The 21,132-nt window shown below is 42.5% G+C and overlaps 3 protein-coding genes across 4 annotated transcripts; 1 reads left to right on the top strand and 2 right to left on the bottom strand.

Moving 5' to 3' along the window:
* Nucleotides 1-2,251: 2,251 nt before the first annotated feature.
* Nucleotides 2,252-3,274, bottom strand: LOC1279878 (serine protease hepsin). Its single transcript, XM_061662982.1, has 3 exons — nucleotides 3,051-3,274; nucleotides 2,324-2,980; nucleotides 2,252-2,262 (listed from the first exon to the last, which is right to left on the bottom strand). Exons 1-3 carry the CDS (start codon nucleotides 3,259-3,261, stop codon nucleotides 2,252-2,254), a joined length of 879 nt encoding a protein of 292 aa, XP_061518966.1. The 5' UTR covers nucleotides 3,262-3,274.
* Nucleotides 3,275-16,716: 13,442 nt separating this feature from the next.
* LOC1279877 (DNA polymerase delta subunit 2) lies at nucleotides 16,717-19,603 on the bottom strand. 2 transcript variants are annotated; one of them, XM_061659621.1, is made up of 5 exons: nucleotides 19,118-19,603; nucleotides 18,862-19,045; nucleotides 18,664-18,672; nucleotides 17,597-17,721; nucleotides 16,717-17,534 (listed from the first exon to the last, which is right to left on the bottom strand). In XM_061659621.1, the coding sequence occupies exons 1-5, from the start codon at nucleotides 19,406-19,408 to the stop codon at nucleotides 16,767-16,769; spliced, it is 1,377 nt and encodes a 458-aa protein (XP_061515605.1). In that variant the 5' UTR covers nucleotides 19,409-19,603; the 3' UTR covers nucleotides 16,717-16,766. The 2 variants fall into 2 exon arrangements, with proteins under 2 accessions (XP_061515605.1, XP_061515606.1); XM_061659622.1 differs by lacking the exon at nucleotides 18,664-18,672 and having other exon boundaries at nucleotides 19,118-19,591.
* On the top strand, nucleotides 19,593-20,689 carry LOC1279876 (protein D3). The gene has a single exon (XM_319656.5). The coding sequence runs from the start codon at nucleotides 19,700-19,702 to the stop codon at nucleotides 20,468-20,470; it is 771 nt and encodes a 256-aa protein (XP_319656.5). The 5' UTR covers nucleotides 19,593-19,699; the 3' UTR covers nucleotides 20,471-20,689.
* The last annotated feature ends 443 nt before the right edge of the window (nucleotides 20,690-21,132 follow it).

The following is a 21,132-nucleotide window of genomic DNA, read 5'->3' as shown; positions in this document are numbered from 1 at the left end:
GGCGGAAGGATTATGTTCTTGATATCTGCAAAGAACGTGTCGAAATGTGAGCCTACTCCCAGGACGAGATATCGCCTGCAACGAGAAGTAGGAGGAGGGAGAGAATGATAAGTACGGAGTAGTGGTGAGAGTTCGGAATCGGACCTACCGATTCCGATGCTGGAATCGATTTCGATTCCGAATCTAATTCCGGAGCCGATTCCAGAGCCGATTTCGGAGTTGACTTCGGAGCCGATTTCGGAGTTGATTCCGGAGCCGATTCCAGAGATGACTCCGGAGCCGATTCCGGAGTTGACTCCGGAGCTGATTCCCGAATCGGCACTGGAATCGATTCCGCAATCAGAATCGGCTCCGGAATCGGAATTGTCCTGGGAATCGCTATTTGCCCCGATAACGAAATCATAATTGACTCCAGAATTAGAATTAGCTCCGGAATGTGAATTAGTTCTTGAATTAAAAAAAGAAGTTTTAGAAGCGAAATCAGTCAGGGAATCTCCATAAGAATGGATCTTTTATAAGTACATTTTGATTTTTGCGGTTATCAATACGCAGTATGAATGGACCCAAACGCCGATCTAGTGGCGATACCGAAACTGACTCCGTTTGGAAGCCGTTTCTAATATAGGAGCCAATTCCAATTCGAGAGCCGATTTCGATTCCGGAACCGATTTCAATTCTGGAACCGATTCCGATTCCAATTCTGGAACCGATTCCGATTCCGATTCCGATTCCGGAATTGATTCCGATTCCGATTCCAGAATTGATTCCGATTCCGGAACTGATTCCGATTCTGGAGCCAACTTCGATTCCGGAGCCGATTCCGATTCGACAAAAACATCATTTTTCCCATCACTAGTATGGAGAGACAAGAGACATAGAGAGAGAGAGAGAGAGAGAGAGAAAGAGAGAGAGAGAGAGAGAGAGAGAGAGAGAGAGAGAAATAGAAAGAGACATAGAGAGAGAGAGTGTGTGTGGGAGAGAGAGAGTGAGAGGGAGAGATAGAGAGAGGAGAGAGAGAGAGAGAGAGAGAGAGAGAGAGAGAGAGAGAGCTTGGGGCAGTCATACTCCGCACAAAGATACTCACGAAACAACATTTTTCTGCACACTGGTTTTGGCCGCCAAGGCGTACCATTCACTGATAAGCACGGCTGTGCTACTGATTACTTCATCAACGTTAGCTGATCTTTTGTGTACCTTGTCAAAGGATACGATCCACGGAGCGAAAGTTGCTTCTTTGCCTGTCTGGCTGTTGCTTTCGAGGCTGAATAAGCCACATGTATCCAAATTGAACAGCTGCAAATTATCACTTCCCGGCTGTTGCTGCAACTTGTTCCACTCCGACTCGAGTGTCGGTGGAGTTATTTCAGCGTCTGGTACATCCGTCTCTTCTACCACGTTGTACCTCATCATGTTGTACAGTATCCAGTCGACATATGGTTCGATACTGAGGTAAATTGCTGGCGCAGATGAACGACAAGCCATCCCAGCCAGCTCAAATCCACGCAGAACGTATTGCTCCTTACCACGGAACCGCTTCGTTTCTTGGAGCGGTGCACCTGCCACCAGTGGCTTGCAAGCTTCTTCGTCCTCCCAGCGCTCTATTACGGCACACAGTCGCTTGTGCAGGTCCAGATTCAGCACAATTTGCACTTCCGCGTACACTTTCGTGCACTCATCGGGCTCCAGATACCGGACGGGAACGTTTTTTGCTACAGCACCGTGCATTTCGGCGGTTGCCACGTGTAAATTGGTCTTTGTTTGCGTTCTAAGCTCGGGCATTACGGGCATGCAGATAGGCAGCACGTTCGGGTGGCTAGTGTTTGCCGGACTCAGCAGCTCGATCAGTGCAATATTGTCTGTCGAATTGTTTTGGCCGTAGTTTGGATGTACAATAACCCGCTGAATTTTTCGCCTTTGTTTAAAAGCGGTACACGTTGAGGACTCATTACCATTGGAATAGCATTCCAAATAGTCATTAAGGACGACACCGTCTAGCGAAATGTAAGGTCTTCGATGGGGAGGGGGTGTACAATGGAAAACCACAATTAAGTTTGTTATTGTATGTACCTTTCGCAGGAATTACCACAAAATACTTACGTGCTACCGACGAAGCAATGGGCCGGCCCGACAGCGTACCGATCGCTGATCAGTGTAACTATACATCTAACACTGTCTGCATTCGGTGGTACCATGACTTCCCCCAACCACGGTAAAGTTAAATTATGTTGACCATACAAAGCGACGGATGATGTTAAACCGCAGCTGTCAAAGTTGAACAGCCGACGGAGCTGCTCCTCGTAGTCCACCCCCGTTGTTAGCACGCCATTCTCGCCCGGTAGCACACGCGGATCGACGTACCGCTTAATCCATTGCACGTACTTGGCCACGTCGGTGTAGACGGTGTACTGGAGCGGATCGCACAGACCGTCACTCCCGCGCACTGGTTGGAGCCGCGCCACCAAGCCGCGCACGAACCATCGGCCGCTGACCTCGAAGAACAGGCCATCGCCGCTATCACCATTGCACGTGCCCACACCGTTCTGTCTTCCTTTGCCACAGAACGTCTCCACCGGGAGATGGGTGCCGAAAACGGCCGGATCACTTGCAATACACGTTTGCGGATCCACCACACCAATCGTGGCTTGCTGCAGCTGCTCCTTTGACACAGCATCCCGCTGTTCGTTCGGCCCAAATCCAACAACCGTTCCATTTCTGCCCACGATCAACTCCAGCGCACTGTCCATCGTCCACAGACAGACGGGCTGCACGTACTCGGTGGTCAGGGTGATGCTGGCGGTAAGCTTGATCAGCGCAATGTCGTTGACGGTGCTGGCTTCGCTAAACCCAGGGTGTACCACTATCTCGCGCACACCGTACGTCTGCGCATATGCGCTGGCCTGCTTCGGGTGGATTTGTCCCACGTGTACTGTCACGAGCGCTGCCGAGATCACACCGCTTGGAGTGTACACGCAATTAGATGCTTGAGTGTGAAAAGGGGGGAAGAAAAAAAATCAATCATATCGTTTTCCGTCTCGCGCATCACTTCTTACCCGTGAGAATGGTCGTTTCATCGAGGATGGATCCACCGCACGCGTATTCTTGCTTCTCGCCTTTTCGGTGGTAGATAGCCGCATACCACGGCCAGTGACCAGCAATGGCATCACCGTTGTTGTTCGTGGAATTTGTTTGCACTTTGCGTCTGCCGCACGACAATTGATCCTCGTGTCCACGTGTTTGGGTCACCAAATACAAACATCCCATTAGCAGGAGATACTGTTTAACAGAATAATACATAATGGCACTATAAAACACACAGAAATGCACCACAAGGGAGCTCGAGTATAGCTTGCGATCGCACTCAACCGTAGCTGAGCTGGAAGTGATCTCCGCGACCGGTCGATATGGTACGAGAATAAACGATCAACGCTAATGCTGTGTGTGGTGGTCGCTAGAATTTTGGGAAATCCCCAGAACTGGTTCCAAATCGAAACATAATCATAACCGTGGTTTGGGAATCTTCATCGAGCAAGGTCAAATTGATAGCTCGATATGCGAGTTATGCAAATCAAGAATCTTCGCGCGTGAAGAAGACACAACCAAACTAGTGTTTGGTCGCGTATGGTGGTTTACAGCGCGTGAACCATTCGAAATCAGCGGTCGTTAAAACGTGTTTCGATCAGCACAAGGTCGTACACTTGTGGTCGTACACTTAATTTTTTTTTTATTGTTTGCAATTAAAAGGAATGTTTTATGGGTTGATAAACCATCGTATTGTTATGCTATTTTTGATATCTCATTTTAAGAACAGTAAGCTCTGTTTTTGTTACTATTTTCGGCAGGCTGTTTTAATTATTGTAAAAAGGTAAAACATATGTTTTTGATAGTTTATTGGACCATTTTTTAATAATTGATATCAAAAGAAGTCAACATTGGCAAATTACGTGGTCATTTTGCTATGAAATTAAGAGTGTACTGACTGTAGGAAGACTGTAAGGAAGCCGCATTCGAAGGTTAATGCAAGCGGTCAAACAATCCTTGAAATGTTAGGGTATCTAGAATGTTATGGGGATGGATGAGCGCTTATGGCACGTCTTAATCATTACTGTGCTAGACATAGATACGATGCATGTTATTAGCATTGTTGCCACGGTTGTAGCAATCTATTTATTTGAGTAGTGTTTTAGACCTTCTTAGAACTGGCGCTCGCGTATTATAAATTTTCGCCGCACAGTTTAAAAATTGGTCTGTTTTCTCTCGCTTGACTTTTGCTACTAACTTCCTCGATGGCGCCTATTCTTCGTCAGCTGATCCGTCTTGACCCCGCTTGACCCTGTTTTGTGACCGCTGCCGAACTTGTTTCTCATTGGCCCTATTTTTGGATCAGCTTGTTGTCTCGCCTTAAGGGTTATCTTTTCATTCTTTTCTCCTTTCCTAGCGCCATCTGGTGTTATTTGCTATAGCTATTCGAGCTGTCAGCTGACAGCTCGTTGTTTTGATATTGTTTGGTGCATCTAATATGCACGAGGATGATATCGTGCCAAAAAGCATGTTCAAACATGCTCAGTTACCAAACCGGGAATGAAAATGTTCAACCAATTCGATGCAGTAATTATTCTATCTGCATGATGAACAACGGCATTGAGGCAATTAGGTATTTAATGGCAAGTAAGACAGTATATTTCCATTACTCCTTCATTTCTGATGCTTCTAAAAGTTTAAGTAACTCTAAACTTATGAAAAACAATAACTGTCTTCAAAATTATTATGCTACTTTTGTTGGAGCCTTCCACCAAAGTTAATTGTCCTAGGTTTTGTAATACGCAGATTACCACTCAAAACAGTCGATGGACCTTTAATAACTGATATCAAATCATTTTAGCATCATATGGGCCAATATTGGCAAGGTACGTGGTCATTTTTAAGTGTCTTCAACGATGGATGAAAAAAGTTTTCCGAAAAGTGGTCTGGGGAACTGTCCAGGGTGCCGCAAAGTCAGATAATAGGTGATAATATGATGTGTCCGACTTTAGGTGGCCGCCACTGTACCTACTTTCGGTACTACTTAAATTGAAAAAATATTTGTTTATCGTGATTTTAAAATTCAAAACAGTTCTATCCTGCAATCAAATAATCTTTATTGAAAATCACACCTTCATTACTTTTCTGTTCTGGTTCTCATAATAACGGAATTGGTCAAACTATTGGCTGACAGCAAATCTGCCGAAAAATCTTGAACTTTGCGCTTTTTGTATGATATTTCGGAAAATACGCAAGGAAATGATGTGAAACTTCGTATATCAATTACAAACGCTTTTTTTTAATTCAAAATTTTAATATGAGCCAAATTTTAATGCGTTTTTGCATCATTTCAGGTTTTTGTTACACTGCTAATAATAGGTACAGTTATTCTACTGCATTCGATATAGACCAGTCGTATCTCATGGCAAAACAATACTTGTAATTATTTTCAATTAAGATGAAAAGGTTTTTTCACATGTTTTACATAAATTATGAGATTACTGTTATATTCTTTCGAATTAGCCTCGAATAATGGAAGGAATTTCAGTAAATTTAGCCTCATATCAGGTTTATCGAACAGCCAATACTAATATCATTCAAGTTTAATTCAATCATACTTTAGTAATGCCCTATACTTTGAAGTACAGTTTTTACCCCTCCTTTCCTTTCCTCAAACTTTCTCTACACGCACACAGCTCTGTCCCTGTCTAAATATATATAGATCTCAAATCTTTCAGTAACGAAAAACACCAACTTTCTCCTAAGCCCTTCAAATTCAATTACAACCCACCCCAAATACGCTTGTGTACGAAATGGACTAGCTCTGGAGACTGCCGTACTGGCTGGATGGAAGCTGGAGCCTAAAGATCTAAAATGGATTGAGGATATTTTTGCCCAAATACCTTCATGTGCATCTTTCTTCCGTTGTCAACGCAAAACGTACAAAACAAAAAAACGCTAAACGAATCAACGAGTTCCCTCTATTGGGCACTACTGCAAGCCTTCAAGGATGTCCTTTACGTCCTTCGATGATGAAGCATACAAAACCTGGGCCGGTAAAGAAGTTAGCGGATTGAAATTAGGTGACACGTTTTTACCTTAAGGAACACTTCGAGGACTTAAGGGACGAGACGCAGGCTTTCGAACACGTAAAACGTGTCCCTGCTTTGCCTACTAGCACTGTCGTCACCTTAAAGCACAGCAATTGGGCAGCAGGTACGGTGATACTGTAGCCCAGCCGCCAGGCGTTCGTTCTCGTTATCGCCGCCGACGTAACGTATCTTCGTCAAAAGGCGACAGATAATAAATTTATCGAAAATATTTTTCCCCACCCTACCAGGGTGCCTCATTCCTCAGCACTAACGCTTTTACGAGCTTTCCTGCATCATAAAGAGCAGACCCCACCCTGCGCCTTCGTTCTTACCGTTCGTTCTTTGCATATCTCCGTACACCTTTAGAAAGAGATAGATTTGTGTATGGTTCACCTTTCTGCAAGCCCAACCTTTGCGCAGTGCCCTACACCAAATAGGAGACTTTTTCTTGGCTGTTGGTATAATACGCTGCTTCTGCTCTAAAGAGCTTCCTTTTTGTTAGAGTTAGATACCCTCGTCAACTCGGGTCGAACCCGGGGTGAACTTGTTATACGCACCTTTCATTTTTCTTTTTTTTTTTACACGACCTTGGAATTCATTGCTTCTGCTCAAGTTCCGCAATTTTATTCCCACTTTCCACAACCCTCCCGTGGCACCGTGCACGGCAATGATTCTGTTGCGAAAGAATTCAAAAGCTGTAAAACGATTTAGAACGTGACAGGGAAGCAGCAAACTCGCCGGCGGCCGGGGTTTAACCATGGTTCCGTCCCTGTTTGTCATGGCAAATCGATTCCTGTTCCTTTTTTGGTCGTTTATTTGCCTACTTCGAACCTCCATCCTCCTACCCCTTACCTATCCAGAACGTCTTCCAGGGCATCATTCGATGAGGAAGGACGAAGCGGGTTTATCGGGCAATCGTTATCACCAATGACGACCGTGCGTGCGTGTGAAAGTATTATATTATTGCCGTTCTTGTACACCGTTCCACCCCGTCTATCTGCAGCCCGTCCCGAGATGGAAGTAATTTCATTCTAACCCGGATCGAATAGGATAATTTGACGATCGTGCGACAGACACACACACCACCACCACCACCAAGCCGGGGTTCCGGTGGAATGAATGTCAGTGTGGCAATGGGGAGAAATGATACACCGTGTGGGCCGTATCGGAACGATTGTGGAAAGAATCTGAATACATCAATCATAATTTTATCTTTTTCTCCTCCTTCACTTTCTCGTTTCAACTCGAGCAACTGGCGCCAATGTTGAAGAATAAAGGGCAAGGCGTCTCCATTTAAAGGGAAAGTGTAAAAGCAGCGCCTGCTATAGATGGCTCTTGCGTTGCCACGTGCGATACAATTAGAATTTTGTGCTTTTTCCTATAATCAAATAGAGTTATTGATTGTTATATCCTATTAGAATATAATTTATTGTTTTTTTATTTAACATTTCAATCCAGTTAATTGATTTTTTACGATTTTGCTCAACTTGTTGTGATCGGTTATTAAACAATACAAGTATTTCCCGATATACGCTGTTCATGCGGCAATAGTGTATCTCATATACTAACATAAGCCGAATTTCGAGGTTTTCAGTCAAATTATAGCTAGTTTTCGAACAATTGAGCTTGAAGTGGTAAGTTTAGTTATTTGATTTGTTATTTTTTACTAAATTAGTTATTTGATCTGATTTCAAGTGAAAATTACAATTTTGTACTTTTTAAAATGGTTTTTAAAATTCGACCAAAAGGAAATTTATTTTGCATTTCACATTTGATGTGTCAAATCGGTACGAGTTGCTTAAAGAGCTGTCAAATTTATAAAATCGCGTGTGTTGAGTTAGGCGTATATCTGGGAATACCTGTATAAGATCTTTCTCTAAATTTACTTTATTTTTTTTACCCGTACTAAAGGTTATAAAACAATTCAGGTTTAATGTTATAAGTAATCGCTTATTTTCTCGAATCGTTCTTGTTTTGGCTGATTTGGGTCCTCTGCAATTGGTTAGTAAACTAGTTTTAACACTTTTCAGAAATGTCTATAGCTAAAAACGCTTCAAAACGCTAAACTCTAGACAACCCTTTATAACATTGAAGTGTTTATATCATGTATTTAATTGTGAAATGATTTACCTTGCAATTTTTAAATTGTATTATTTTTTACATTTTGCAAAGGTTTTACTTACCTTTTGTCAGCTACCAAGCGTCTCCATTGAAGGTGTAGAAGCTGTTCGTCCTCGAGTTTTCCATTAATATTCACTATAAAAACAACGCTTCACGACATTCAATACCGCCAACTTATGTCTCCTTCTACTAAATTACATTTGGCACATGCTTTGTTATTAAAAAAACTCTCTTTCTCGCTCTCTCAAGCGTAAAAGACCTCCGTTTACATCTCCCATTTATTGTTTTATCACTCCCACTTGAACCACGACAATCAACAGGTGGCAATCATTCTTAGAGGCTCAATTATTTCTCACTGTCACGTCACGCCTCGCAATGCTTCCAACTTAACTCGAGTGTATTCTCAATTTGCTCAATCTTCTAATCCTTCCCAATCCGACACATCCTCATTCATCACACATCCCACCACTTGGTTGAAGCGATGTGCAAACGGCTTCACATCAATCTGTTCACACCACCCAATCCATGCGCCATTCCGGCCACGTGTTGCCGCCTGTGTTGGCAGGCGTGTTGTTGTCTTTTCGGCACAAAGACGCAAAAGCAGATAAACACGCATTTATGTGTTATAGGGCTAATTCTATCAAACCGATTCTTCGCCCCACTCACTCGGTTCGGCATGGTGAGGGATGTATTGAATGCTGTACCCCGAGCCTCGTACGACCCTGTATAATGCACTCACCCCCATTGGATGGGGTTAGATATCACGAAGCGAAGCGAGCGCAAAACAAAAAGATGTGTTCTTCAACTCCAACGCCTCCTTGGTGTGTCTGATGTTGGGGGATCCTTCCAAGAATTGCTTCGCCTGTTGCCTGCTTTTTTGCTGTTGTTTTTCATATCGAAAGTTGAACCGAAAGGAAAAATCCTTTAAGGAACCGTTTATAATAACATTACACGCAGATTTACGCCCTTTCTACAAAGACGTGCAGTAGCGCAACACACAACGTCTCGACGACTCGAGAGATAGGGGTTGCCTCCCTCGGGGCATGCGGGTGTCCCACGCACTTCCCCTCCTCTACTCGAAGGTGTGAAACACCATTAGCAACCGAAAAGTGTATATATGGGCAAGCTCCAGCTTTTGCTTGTGGAGCCAACCAACGTGATAACGCCAACGGGGAATTGAAAAAAAACAGGGCCCAAATTCCAACCCACCCAAGAAACGATGGAAAAGATTTCGTTCACAAGAGGGCAAAGGACATTCCCCCAGTTTACCCGTTTGTTCCGTGGGATGTGTGTACTTGTGTTAGCTTCGCTCCTGTGGAAGAATTCTCCGGTACGAGACATACGCCGGGTTTCACTCTCGCCGTGCAAATATGGAAGCTTTCCCTTTACCCTGCTACTACCCTCCACCCCCTTTTCAACGCTCTTTTTCTTGTTGTTGTTAAGCATATCATTCATCACCAAAGTGCCATAACGAAACGGTGCGAGGAGAGAGAGAGAGAGAGAGAGAGAACATAAAACACCCCCCAATCTTAGACCGAACGAACAAGGGACGCAACGGGACAAAATACGGAGAACACGGAGCAGCGGGTACGACGACGATTTATCAGGATTTTTGTCAGTTCAACGCGTCAACGAATTTGTTATTCTATTTCTTGGCGTCTGTGTGTTTGTGTTTCCCCATTTTTTAACTCCCTCCCAGTTCACGCGGTTCATTCAAACAAAATGCTGCAACAAAAAAGAAAAGGAGTTTGTTTGGTGAGGAAGGTTGTCAAACCCTTTCTTCCCTGTCAAAGCAGGCCGAGAAATGGGGTTGGTTGGTTGCTGCTTGAAAAGTAATAACTTCAGCCAACATGACGCGAAGCGCCGTTGTTTGCGGTTCGCGTGACACTCGTCGTTTGGAGTTGGTGTGCCACATTTGTATGTTTTTTTTCTTCTTCTTCAAGCAAACCTCTCGTCCTCCTCCATCTCGAGAATCATCCGAATCATCTGTTATCTGTTTGGATATGATTCAGCGGGACAACGCCGGGCGGGACAGTGACACACATCGCTGTGTGCTTGTGTTGGGGCGCCGCCGGTGCGGTCTGCCAACGACATGAGGACATTTCACTCGCGCAAAAGTGTCATGCTGTGTTAGCGAAAGGAGAAAAAAAACTCACATATTTATGTTAATCAAATTTGACATGCCGATTTCCTGGAATCAAACAACGCACTTCCGTGTTCCGTGGCGCTTCTCCTTCTCCTGTTGTAGTGAGATATCTGGTGGGAGAACTTGATGTAACGCTTCAAAATACACTCCATCACAACCAAGCAAGAAGAAGGGCTGAAGAGACGCGGGTGTTTGTTTGTACACAAGGAAAAGGCTTGCTTGGAGCAGTGCTTTTCCTCTTAACGGATGAGTTCTGCTCCTTAAATAGTCATCGCGCATCATCGCGGATTTGCCTCCAGTGCCAAAGCACACACACACAAGACAGCGGACCTCCTCATCCTCAGAGTGGGGTCTAATTATTGCTTGGTAATCAAATTATTTTTGGAACAGGGATTTACAGGTTGGGTAGTCTTGTAGAGAGGATACAAGAGAAAAGCAGCACCCCTGTAAACAGCAGTAACAACGAAACTGTGTTTTTAAATATCCTACTCGATAAGATGAGTAACTTTTCGAGGAAATGGTAGCAAACGCGATGCTGTCGGTTGTATTTAGACACTTTTTTGCACTTTTCACAACAGTTGTTTTGTTAAATCCATTTCGGAAGATCACTTTCGCTTTTCGAGTACGTTCTGTAGCAGATAAGTAGGCTTGGACACGACAGTTGTCACCAACAGGCTTTATATGCAGCTTTTAAAAAGGTCTTTAACACTTTGACCGCCAGCCTGACGTCACAGTTTTTGAGTGAGCACGTAGCGCATGGCAAGAGAGCGATGAGAGCGACAGTTTCTCGTGCGATTGTTATCACTCTTTTGTTTCATTGCGATAAGCGGCGTAGCACATGTCGTTCTCGTTCTCTCTTTCCTACCTCATTCGTTCTCAAGAGAATCACTGAGCGTCAGATGCAAAGCTGAACGGTGAGCAAAACCGTCATGCGAATTTATATGACACGGCGCTTAAAGTGTTAACATACAAAATTCGATCGTACAGGACGGGTTATGTGTCCCTTTTAAGGGGTTTCCAGGAGTTCTCATAGTTGTGGGACACTTCCTTGACTCTTTCTTATGAGAAGTGAACTTCATATGATGGAAATTGGACGCTATGGCATCCTTATTGAACAGGCCCCTTGGAAATTCTTATTGGATTTGTCCAACAAGGGTGCTATAGAGTCTAATTCCCATTGCATTACTTTCATTTCACGCAAGAAGGAGTCAATAAAGTCTCCCACAGTTATGAGAAACCCTGTAAATGGCAATTTGGAAGATTTTCTATTTCTGTTTAAATTTGTGTTCCACATGTTCCACCATTTGAACAATTAATCCTTTTTGTTCCATACCCCAAACATTAGTTTAAATTCTCTATTTATGGTCTGTTTACTCGCTGCATAACGCACATCTTGCACCTCGGTCACTGAACTGCATGCACACACAAACACCCTCTCTGTGGGTGTCTTTGAATGCAGTAATATTTTCTCATCCATTCCACACGTGCTGTTTGGCATGGTGCTCTTCCCAAGCCCACACTCCACCGAGTATGAGTTGCACAGAAACAGCCGGTTTAATGGAGCTGTATAATGCAATTATTTTTAACCCATCGGTGAAAAAGCACAACAACATTCCATTCCTTTCGAACGGGTTGATCTCAAAAGGGACACACACACCCGCCTAGAGGTGTGGAAGCTTAACGAGACTATTTTCTAGCAAACGACCATCATCATCATAACCATTTGGTTCGTATTTTCAACACACCATAGTGTGAAGCTCAGAGACGGAAACCAGAAAGTTGCACAAAACAAATTCATTAAAGGCAGAAAAGGGACGGTATCTGATGTTTTAAATTTACAAAGCAACATTATCGAGCTAGATGATTTTCTGTTTTTTTTATCATTACCGGTATAATTTTCTCGTTTTATCTTGCATTTAAGTTACCACATTAAACGGCTCGCTACGGGTAGAGACGCTCGATCGCTTGCAACATTGAACCATGGGCTCTAAAACAAACCAAAATTGTAAAATAATAGTTTAAAGCTTTAAATGTTAAGTAAACAAACTTCCTCCATGCGATATAAAATAAAAAGAGAAATAAAAAAATAAACCATTTTAAATAAAACAACGACGTCAAATGATACAGTCGCTGACTCATAATTGATGAGAAAATGGTATGGAAAATGTAGAAAAATAAGCCAAAAAAGAATAAGCAAAACATGTTAATTAAAATTTAAACATTACACATTATTTAGTAAAATTCGTTACTAAACCAACGATGCTGTGCGAATAAATAATTAAATCATAAGAACCTAACGAGAATGGTGAAATGCAGAGCTGCTACAGCAAACTTGCTATTGTTTGTTGAAAAGAGATTAGTTAAAAATGGAAATATTTTTTATTACTATAATTTGTACAGTGTAGTACAGTGTAATGAGCAACAGAAGTAAAAAAAATGAAACGATCATTTATTAAATAAAGAACATTATTTTTAATTTGTTTAATACAACAAAGCAAACAATTACCTAATTCCCCGCAAAGATGTAACGCAAGCTGTCCAGAAACGATGTGTAAATAAGGGGAACTAGTAAACCACCCGCGCAAACCAAACATACAACATAGCTGCTGGTACCAACACGAACAAGTACAAATGGATGATAAAGAAACGAATTGCCAAACAAAACAAAAAATGCAATGAAAAAATGCACAAAAACATGATAACAAAACAAACAAACATTCCAATGAAATGTGAAACAATGAAATAAAATGTAGAAGAGAAAATAAAACTTAAGATTAGTAAGGAAATTAAGCATAGCGAGCGAGCGAGCGCATGTCAAATGGCATAGAAGAAAGTACGGTTGAGTACGGAAAGAGTTGATTAATTTTAAGCGATCGTTAACGAACTTCAATAATAATTTTTGCCATTGAAAATAAGCTTATTAAATTGTGCGTAAAATAAGGAAACAAAAAATTCAGAACGTTGTAAAGCTATCTTGCTGGAATTTAGTCAAACAGTTGGTGCCAACATACAACACAGAACTTAAGACGAATAATGTTAATTAACTAATTTCCAGCCCTTAACAGTTATTATTATAAGTAATAGCTTGTCCACTTTTAGCAGTAAACTAAACCAAACCAGTAGCAATGCTTACCGTTTACCCGACACATTGTTATAGTTAAAATAGCAACAGAGCGAGCGAAAAAACAAGAGTGAACACATGGGATCTCCGTTTGTACATGTGTCGATGTCCTTCCATGGTGCAGCTATCTAAAAAAAATCACATTCACTAGCTATTAGAGAAACATGTAAGCAAAACGGACTAAAACTGACACCGCAGCCCCCCTTCTGGGGAGCAAATTCAGATGAACGTGTTTCATCGCACTGTAAAGTAAAACAAAAAAAAGCTTTGTTATATTAGTAGTGGTAAATGTATATTAAGCTCTATTCGATAAGAAACATTGATCGCTTTTAACACGGCAACGCAGCGTTGCAAGCATATTAGCATTAGAAAACATTTTACACTGCACTGCAGCATTAGACGGCCATCTGTGTACCATCTTGTTCGACCTTTAACCTTAACCTTCGTCCCTTTAGCTACCACCGATCACCATCATCTTGCACCGGGGCACGCATCGCTCGCTTGCACCCTCTCTAATTCGTGAGTAAATGTGTTTCGGTGCTCACACATCTAGCGTGTCTGTCGCGTGTTTTCTTAAACTGTTCTACCAAACCAATCTTCCTATTCTCGTGTGTATCTGAATGTTAGTAGAATGAAAGTTGAGCCAACACAATGGCAAAGCATAAGCAAAAAACCCCGGGCTACATGCGCATACAGCTTACCGTGAGTGTGTGTGTGTTGGGGTCAATAATAAAACCACATTCAAATAATGTTAACCGATTTTGTTTTACTGTGTTTTATTTGTAGTGTTTGTAAAATGATAAGTTGATATGTCGCCGACATCTTATTTATAGCATTTGCAACACTAATCTCTATTCTTCATGGTAGGTATTTCGAATCTTTTGAGACATTAATTATTTAATTCCTGTTTTTCGCTTCTTCTATAATCTATAATTATATTATTCTATAATTCTGTAGTTCTTTAGATCTTTAGTTCTTTAGTTCTTTAGTTCTTTAGTTCTTTAGTTCTTTAGTTCTTTAGTTCTTTAGTTCTTTAGTTATTTAGTTCTTTAGTTCTTTAGTTCTTTAGTTCTTTAGTTCTTTAGTTCTTTAGTTCTTTAGTTCATCAGTTCATCAGTTCATCAGTTCTTTAGTTCTTTAGTTCTTTCATTCTTTAGTTCTTTAGTTATTTGGTTCTTTAGTTCTTTAGTTCTTTAGTTCTTTAGTTCTTTAATTCTTTAGTTCTGTTACGAACCGAGCTTCTCCGGCAGGCCACGCGAAGGTTTGGCCCTCAGCAAGAGTTGCAGGGTTGTAACGGAGGAGAAACAAACAGCAGCAGAGTGGACAGAGTATTTGATACTTCGCCTACTAACCAGTCCTTCCCGCTAGTTGCTTCTGATCCAAGGTTGGGAAGCCTATGCAGACGGAAGGGGGCGTTTGGCTCGGAAATCCAGGGGCTCTGTCCTATTTCGGATATTTAGAATTAAACCTCTTTACTCCAAGAGCTTCTGCGTTTGAATCCTGCTTTATTCAAAATATGGCCTACTTTTATACTAAAATTATCCTCCCAAGTTTACCCGAATATCCGTTCGGACGGGATAATTCGTGTTTCCAGAAACATCTTATTTTGACTTGGAAGGATAAACAATGGTTACTACGATTAGATTGGTAAAAAAAAGAAATTTAGAATCGCGTGCGTAACATTCTCCCCACCATAATTCATCCCAATGGATTATGCTATATTGGCCGCGATTCATACATCATCTTCTTTTTTCAACTGTTGCACAAGTTTCGGAGCCCAATTGCATGGAGCTATCATACGTTTCTTTGGCGGGACTTTCTGCAAATTTTCTTCAGATAGCACTTTTCTTTTTGTTGGTGAATGCGGAGTCTTCTTCACAAACAAGTTCCTTAGTTCTTTAGTTCTTTAGTTCTTTAGTTCTTCAGATCTTCAGTTCTTTAGTTCTTTAGTTCTTTAGTTCTTTAGTTTTTTAGTTTTTTAGTTCTTTAGTTCTTTAGTTCTTTAGTTCTTTAGTTCTTTAGTTCTTCAGATCTTCAGTTCTTTAGTTCTTTAGTTCTTTAGTTCTTTAGTTTTTTAGTTCTTTAGTTCTTTAGTTCTTTAGTTCTTTAGTTCTTTAGTTCTTTAGTTCTTTAGTTCTTTAGTTATTTAGTTCTTTAGTTCTTTAGTTCTTCAGTTCATCAGTTCATCAGTTCATCAGTTCTTTAGTTCTTTAGTTCTTTAGTTCTTTCATTCTTTAGTTCTTTAGTTCTTTAGTTCTTTAGTTCTTTAGTTCTTTAGTTCTTTAGTTCTTTAGTTCTTTAGTTCTTTAGTTCTTTAGTTCTTTAGTTCTTTAGTTCTTTAGTTCTTTAGTTCTTTAGTTCTTTAGTTCTTTAGTTCTTTAGTTCTCTAGTTCTACAGTTCTTTAGTTCTTTCATTCTTTATTTTCACAAATTATTTTCGGTTTTTTGGAGTATTTCAGGTTTTTTGGTAGTAAGTTCCTTACTTTTTTAGTGTCTTAGTTCTTTGGCTTTTCAGTTATTTTATGTTTCAACTAATTACTTACTTTTAATGATGGGTAATCCGGAGTGGAGTCATGGATAAACTCCGACACCGGTGCTCAAAATAAGAATCCGGCCCTGGATCATAACCGGCTTTCCGCAATTCCGGATTAGTTCGGAGTCCGGATAAGTCCGGATCAGTCCAGATGAGTACGGATCAATCCGGATGAGTCCGGATGAGTCCAGATCAATTCGGATCAGTCCGGATCAGTTCGGATGAGTCGGGATCAGTCCTGATCTGTCGAATCCGGGCGGGTAGGATGGCGATGCAATTGCTAAATCCCAAAAGGACTGTCAGTTATCGTTCAGACAATTCTTGATGAGTGCGTTCCCTTTCAAATAGGCATCGAATATGTACGATTCCGTATAAGACCGAAAATACACGGACCGGAATTTCCGAAATTCCGCCTGCTGCCAAACCTATGTACAAACTGGCAACTGCAGCTTTTTCCGACTCCCGGAAACAATGGTATTTACCCATCAGCACTTCCTTGCCTTTAAAGTTCATTAGAAGTTTAGTTAATTAATGCATTGGTTCTAACAAATGTAATCAGTGAAAGATACACAAAATGTAGCTACTAGTAGAAAAGGGTTGACGTTTCTTAAACATCGTATATAAAAAGAAAGGTAAGTCAGCAACATTTTCTCAACTACAGCACAATTATATGAAATCAGAACGATTAATTATGAAAAATTGAGATTTTATATTAAACACACTACACTTCACACTTCACTCCTCTCCCTCAAACCCACCGACCTTGAAGCTAACCTTGCGGCACTCCATCGTACGCAGATTGACAACGGCAACGGTTTGACTGTCCGCAAACGATGGTACACAAACCAGCCGTGTCTGCTGTCCACCAGCACCCGTCCACATTTCCGTGCTAAATTCTCCCACATTCCCAGCGAAGTAAACGTGCGGACATTCACCAATAATGAACGGATCCTTCTCATAGTACGGATAGCATGGTAGCGTGTCCGGCGCGGTCGGTATCAGATGGCCCCAGCGCAGCGTAGCCTTCAGCGCTTCTAGCGGGCTCTCAATCTTGGAGTAGCGCATCACATCGAGCACATTTTGCCCCGACGTGCCCACGACGTATCGGTCCGCTAGATCAAACGCGTACGGATTCGGCACACCCCTGAACGAGGCAAATCCCTTCGACCGTGGAAACAGACAGTGGTGCATCGGTTGCTGCGGTAGCATATGATTGGCCGGATCGAACTCACCCGGCATCAGATCGATCGGGACGGATTGGGCGAGGTTGTGTATGAGCGAATCGACCGTTTTTACCGCGCCGAGCAGTGCATCCGTTTCGGTCGTTACCTTTGAGGAATGATGGTTTTTTGGCTTTGGGCTTGCTTTCACCGAATTGCCAGCGATAACGATGCGCACAATACTGGCCGCTTCCCAATCGTGACCGTCGAGCAGACCTTCGAGATTACCGAACACCCACTGCTGCAGTAGCTCCAGTGGGGTGGAGAAATCGTTCGCTGCTGACTGGAATCGGAAGAAAAAGTGTTAATTTGAATACATTGCTAAATCCATTACGTTCATATTACCTCATTAAGGCCCGAAATTAGAACCAGCAATGGGGAAGTTTGAAGTGATGGCAGTTCTTTCTGCGGCGCTCCTTGATAGAAGATGTAATCCTCCACGAAGAATCGTCCATCGCTTTCCTCGTACCCTTCGGTGGTTAAATTCGTGGTTTTAGGTGTGATAAAATGAGTAATTAGTTGCAATACTTTGAACATTATTTAGATTCAAATGCAAAAAACATAAGTTTGAAGTGTAATGACGTGTTAACATTAGGGAAACCATTTTTGATATTGAATTTGAAGAATGCTCTGTTATAAAGCATTAACATTTCCAATCATATTTACATTAACATTCACATAATGAGCTTTAGTAGTAGGAAAAATTCATAAGATTTAGTAAAATTAGATCATTATATGTGAAATTTTCATGTCGATTAAATTATATATTAGTTTATGTGATCGACTAGGGAAAAGCCGCTACGATCTCTTAGACGTTCAGAGTATCAAGCATGAAACTGGATGACTTTACCAGCTCGTAAAGTTCTTTGAGATCGTCCACATGGACAAAAAGGGGTGGAAGGGGGGAGGGGGAGTGAAGTTGGCCGACAATGGCAGGAGACCAAATGTCGAACGTTCCTGCAGCAGGTTGACATGGCAAAAACGGTGCTACGGTGCGACGAATAAGTAAGTAATTTTGGTTTGCTACAGTTTGATGAAATATTCACAGGTATGCTAAAGATGTATACATTCACTTACATGTATGAACATAACATGGAATTGAATTAGAACTGAGAGTGTTAATAAAATTCTCCCAAAATGTATGGTTTTTTTTAAAGGAAGACTCTAATTATGTAGGTAATTGTGGTGAATGGCAAAAAAATTAATAGCTTAGCTTAGTATGAGCAGCAAAACAGAAAAGCCTCCATGCTTGTATATCGTGTATGTACAAATAAGTGATTTTGTGTAAAAAAAAAACAGCATGAATGCTTAAAGCTAAGGAGTGCTAATAAGACCTTAAAAATACAAAAAAAATGTAACCACACACATACTCGTGAGAAAACAGTGAAGCTAGATGCGATTGTTTCACTTACTGTCTTGGCCTTGTGGTGGTGGTGTGGAAATAGGTTCAGAGAGAAGATATTTAATTCGAGAGAGGTTTCGCATTGCAATGGAACGAATAGAATATGGCATTAGGATTCAAATCGTTTGTTGCGTTGCTTTCTTCATCATTCGTTTTCACTGTTCTTCTTCGCAAAAGGGACCCAAGCAAGGTGTGGAACAAAACTTACCCATAACGGCACAGACAACTCCCGTCACAATCGAGTGCACATCGATTTTGCCCACCAGCTTGATGCGTTGCAGTGCGTCCTCCAGGATCAGAATATCGTTGTCGTTCGTGTAGTGTGACCGTGGCGGTTGCGGTGCTAGCTGATTTTCTTCCGAAATTTCACGCAATATGCTTGGTTTTAGTTCCTAAAAATGCAAAGTAAATGAAACATTCATCTCAAACCGACCGCCCAGCTGCAGCCTTTCATGCTCTCATACCTGGTGCTTAAACAGTGTACCGATGATGACGCACTTATGCGGACAGTCTTCCCTCAGATCGGCCAACCGCTTGATCGGCATCTCGGTGCCCCACTTCTTCTGTACACTGTCCTCCAGCAGCTTCAGCATTTCCTCCAGCCGGGAAGCGTAGATGAACGCGAACTGTTTGGAGAAATCTTTCTTCACGAAATGGTAACACTCCGACCGGTACGTGTACGGCACTTTTAGTCGCTCAAAAGCACCACCCTCCGAAGAGGGGCTGGAAAAGTTTGTATCGTCGGGAAATAACATGATGCTGGTAGAGTGGATTCGTGTTTTCTCTTCGGCGCGTTTCACTGCAGACCTTTGTAAAAGTGATGCTACGTGAACAGACCAAAACAAACCATTTTTGCGCCTACTTTGACAGCGCGCGAGGAATGACAGCACAGGGTGATTCGTTCCTTCCTTTCCAGGAATGCAAAACAATGGCCGTTTTTTATGAATTTGTGAAGGAATTCGGGCTTTTTAAATGCCTTTATGTTCTATTTTGCATTGTCTTTACATGATTTATGATGCGAAATATCCAATCCTCGCTTTGTTTGAATGCTTTCAACGTACACAAATGACAGCACAGGTAACAACACCCCCTGCAGGAGTGCACTCCTTTCGTTGCCTTTCGCTAGCTCGCCCCATTACAAAAAAAGCCTGTGCTCCCCTCCGCACAGTTGCGAGACAGCATCCAACGACGAAGTTATGTCAATCTGCCGGCTGCAAACGCGTGCATCGTCCATCTTTACCACCTCGATCCGGCTGTTCAGTTCTGCGATTGCGAAAAGCATGGAGAAGCACGAGGTCGTCCCCGACGTGGTGCCGGTCGCCCCGGCCGAGGTGGCCAAGGTAACCTACCCGAGCGGTGCCGTCGTCAGCGAGGGCAACGTACTCACCCCCACGCAGGTAAAGGACGTGCCGAAGGTGGAATGGAACGCGGACGGTGGCGCCCTGTACACGCTCTGCATGACCGATCCGGATGCGCCGAGCCGCAAGGAACCAACGTACCGCGAGTGGCACCACTGGCTGGTCGGCAACATTCCCGGGGCCGACGTAGCGCAGGGCGAAACGCTGTCGGCGTACGTGGGCTCGGGCCCACCGCAGGGAACCGGCCTCCATCGGTACGTGTTTCTGGTGTACAAACAGAACGGCAAGCTGACGTTCGATGAGCCGCGGCTGACCAACACGAGCGCGGACAACCGTGGTGGATTCGCCATCCGCAAGTTTGCCGAGAAGTACCAGCTGGGCAATCCGGTGGCGGGCAACTTCTACCAGGCCGAGTGGGACGATTATGTGCCGCTGCTCTACAAGCAGCTGGGTGCATAAAAATGGTGCCCGAAACCGAAGCCAGTGCTCTAAATTGGCTTAATTGGAGGTTCTGGAAACCCTCGTACCATATTGCACTTATTGCCCAATACGGGGAAGGAAAATGGTGGCGTCCCGGTTGCATCGGTAGAAATTGCTAGAAGCAAATGATGGACAAGAAAAAAGGAAAAAAACAAGGCAAACAAGAATAAAAATAAACACTACTGATAAACCCCCCGCTGTGTTCGCTGTGTCATAATGAGAAGGTGTGGGGGGGGGGGGGGGGGGGGGGGCAAAAAAGCAATGCTATGTTGATGGTAAGTTGTTAGAATTAGTGGTGGGAGCTCCGAATCGGACCTACCCGATACAGATTCCAATTCCGGAGCCAGTCCGGAGTTGACTTTACAATCTATTCCAAAATTGTAATTGGCTCTGGAATCAGAATCGGCTCGATTAACAGAATCAGAATTGATTTCAGAATTGGAATTAGCTCCGGAATGAGAACCAGTTCTTGAATTGAAATAAGACGTTTCAGAAGCTAAATCTATCCTGGAATCTCCAAGAGAATGGATCTTTTACAAGTAAATTTTGATTCTTTGTGGCTATCAATACGTAGCATCATAGGATCCAAACGTCTATTCTTATGGAGATGTCAAAACCGACTCCGATTTCGGAACCAATTT

The sequence above is a fragment of the Anopheles gambiae genome, chromosome 3 (assembly GCF_943734735.2).
Source record: "Anopheles gambiae chromosome 3, idAnoGambNW_F1_1, whole genome shotgun sequence".
In the NCBI taxonomy this organism is placed as follows: domain Eukaryota; kingdom Metazoa; phylum Arthropoda; class Insecta; order Diptera; family Culicidae; genus Anopheles; species Anopheles gambiae.
Note: the sequence above shows the minus strand (reverse complement) of the source record. Positions and strands in the feature narration are given on the sequence as shown.

What these genes read in the sequence shown, in the direction of transcription:
- LOC1279878 (XM_061662982.1), bottom strand. Translation starts at nt 3,261, where the DNA reads ATGGGATGTTTGTATTTGGTGACCCAAACACGTGGACACGAGGATCAA. An exon ending in TGAAACGACCATTCTCACGG is followed by an intron (nt 2,981 to 3,050) that starts GTAAGAAGTGAT and finishes TTCACACTCAAG; the next exon opens with CATCTAATTGCGTGTACACT.
- LOC1279877 (XM_061659621.1), bottom strand. Translation starts at nt 19,408, where the DNA reads ATGTTATTTCCCGACGATACAAACTTTTCCAGCCCCTCTTCGGAGGGT. An exon ending in GTACACTGTTTAAGCACCAG is followed by an intron (nt 19,046 to 19,117) that starts GTATGAGAGCAT and finishes TTGCATTTTTAG; the next exon opens with GAACTAAAACCAAGCATATT. An exon ending in TAATTTCGGGCCTTAATGAG is followed by an intron (nt 17,535 to 17,596) that starts GTAATATGAACG and finishes TTCCGATTCCAG; the next exon opens with TCAGCAGCGAACGATTTCTC.
- LOC1279876 (XM_319656.5), top strand. Translation starts at nt 19,700, where the DNA reads ATGCTTTCAACGTACACAAATGACAGCACAGGTAACAACACCCCCTGC.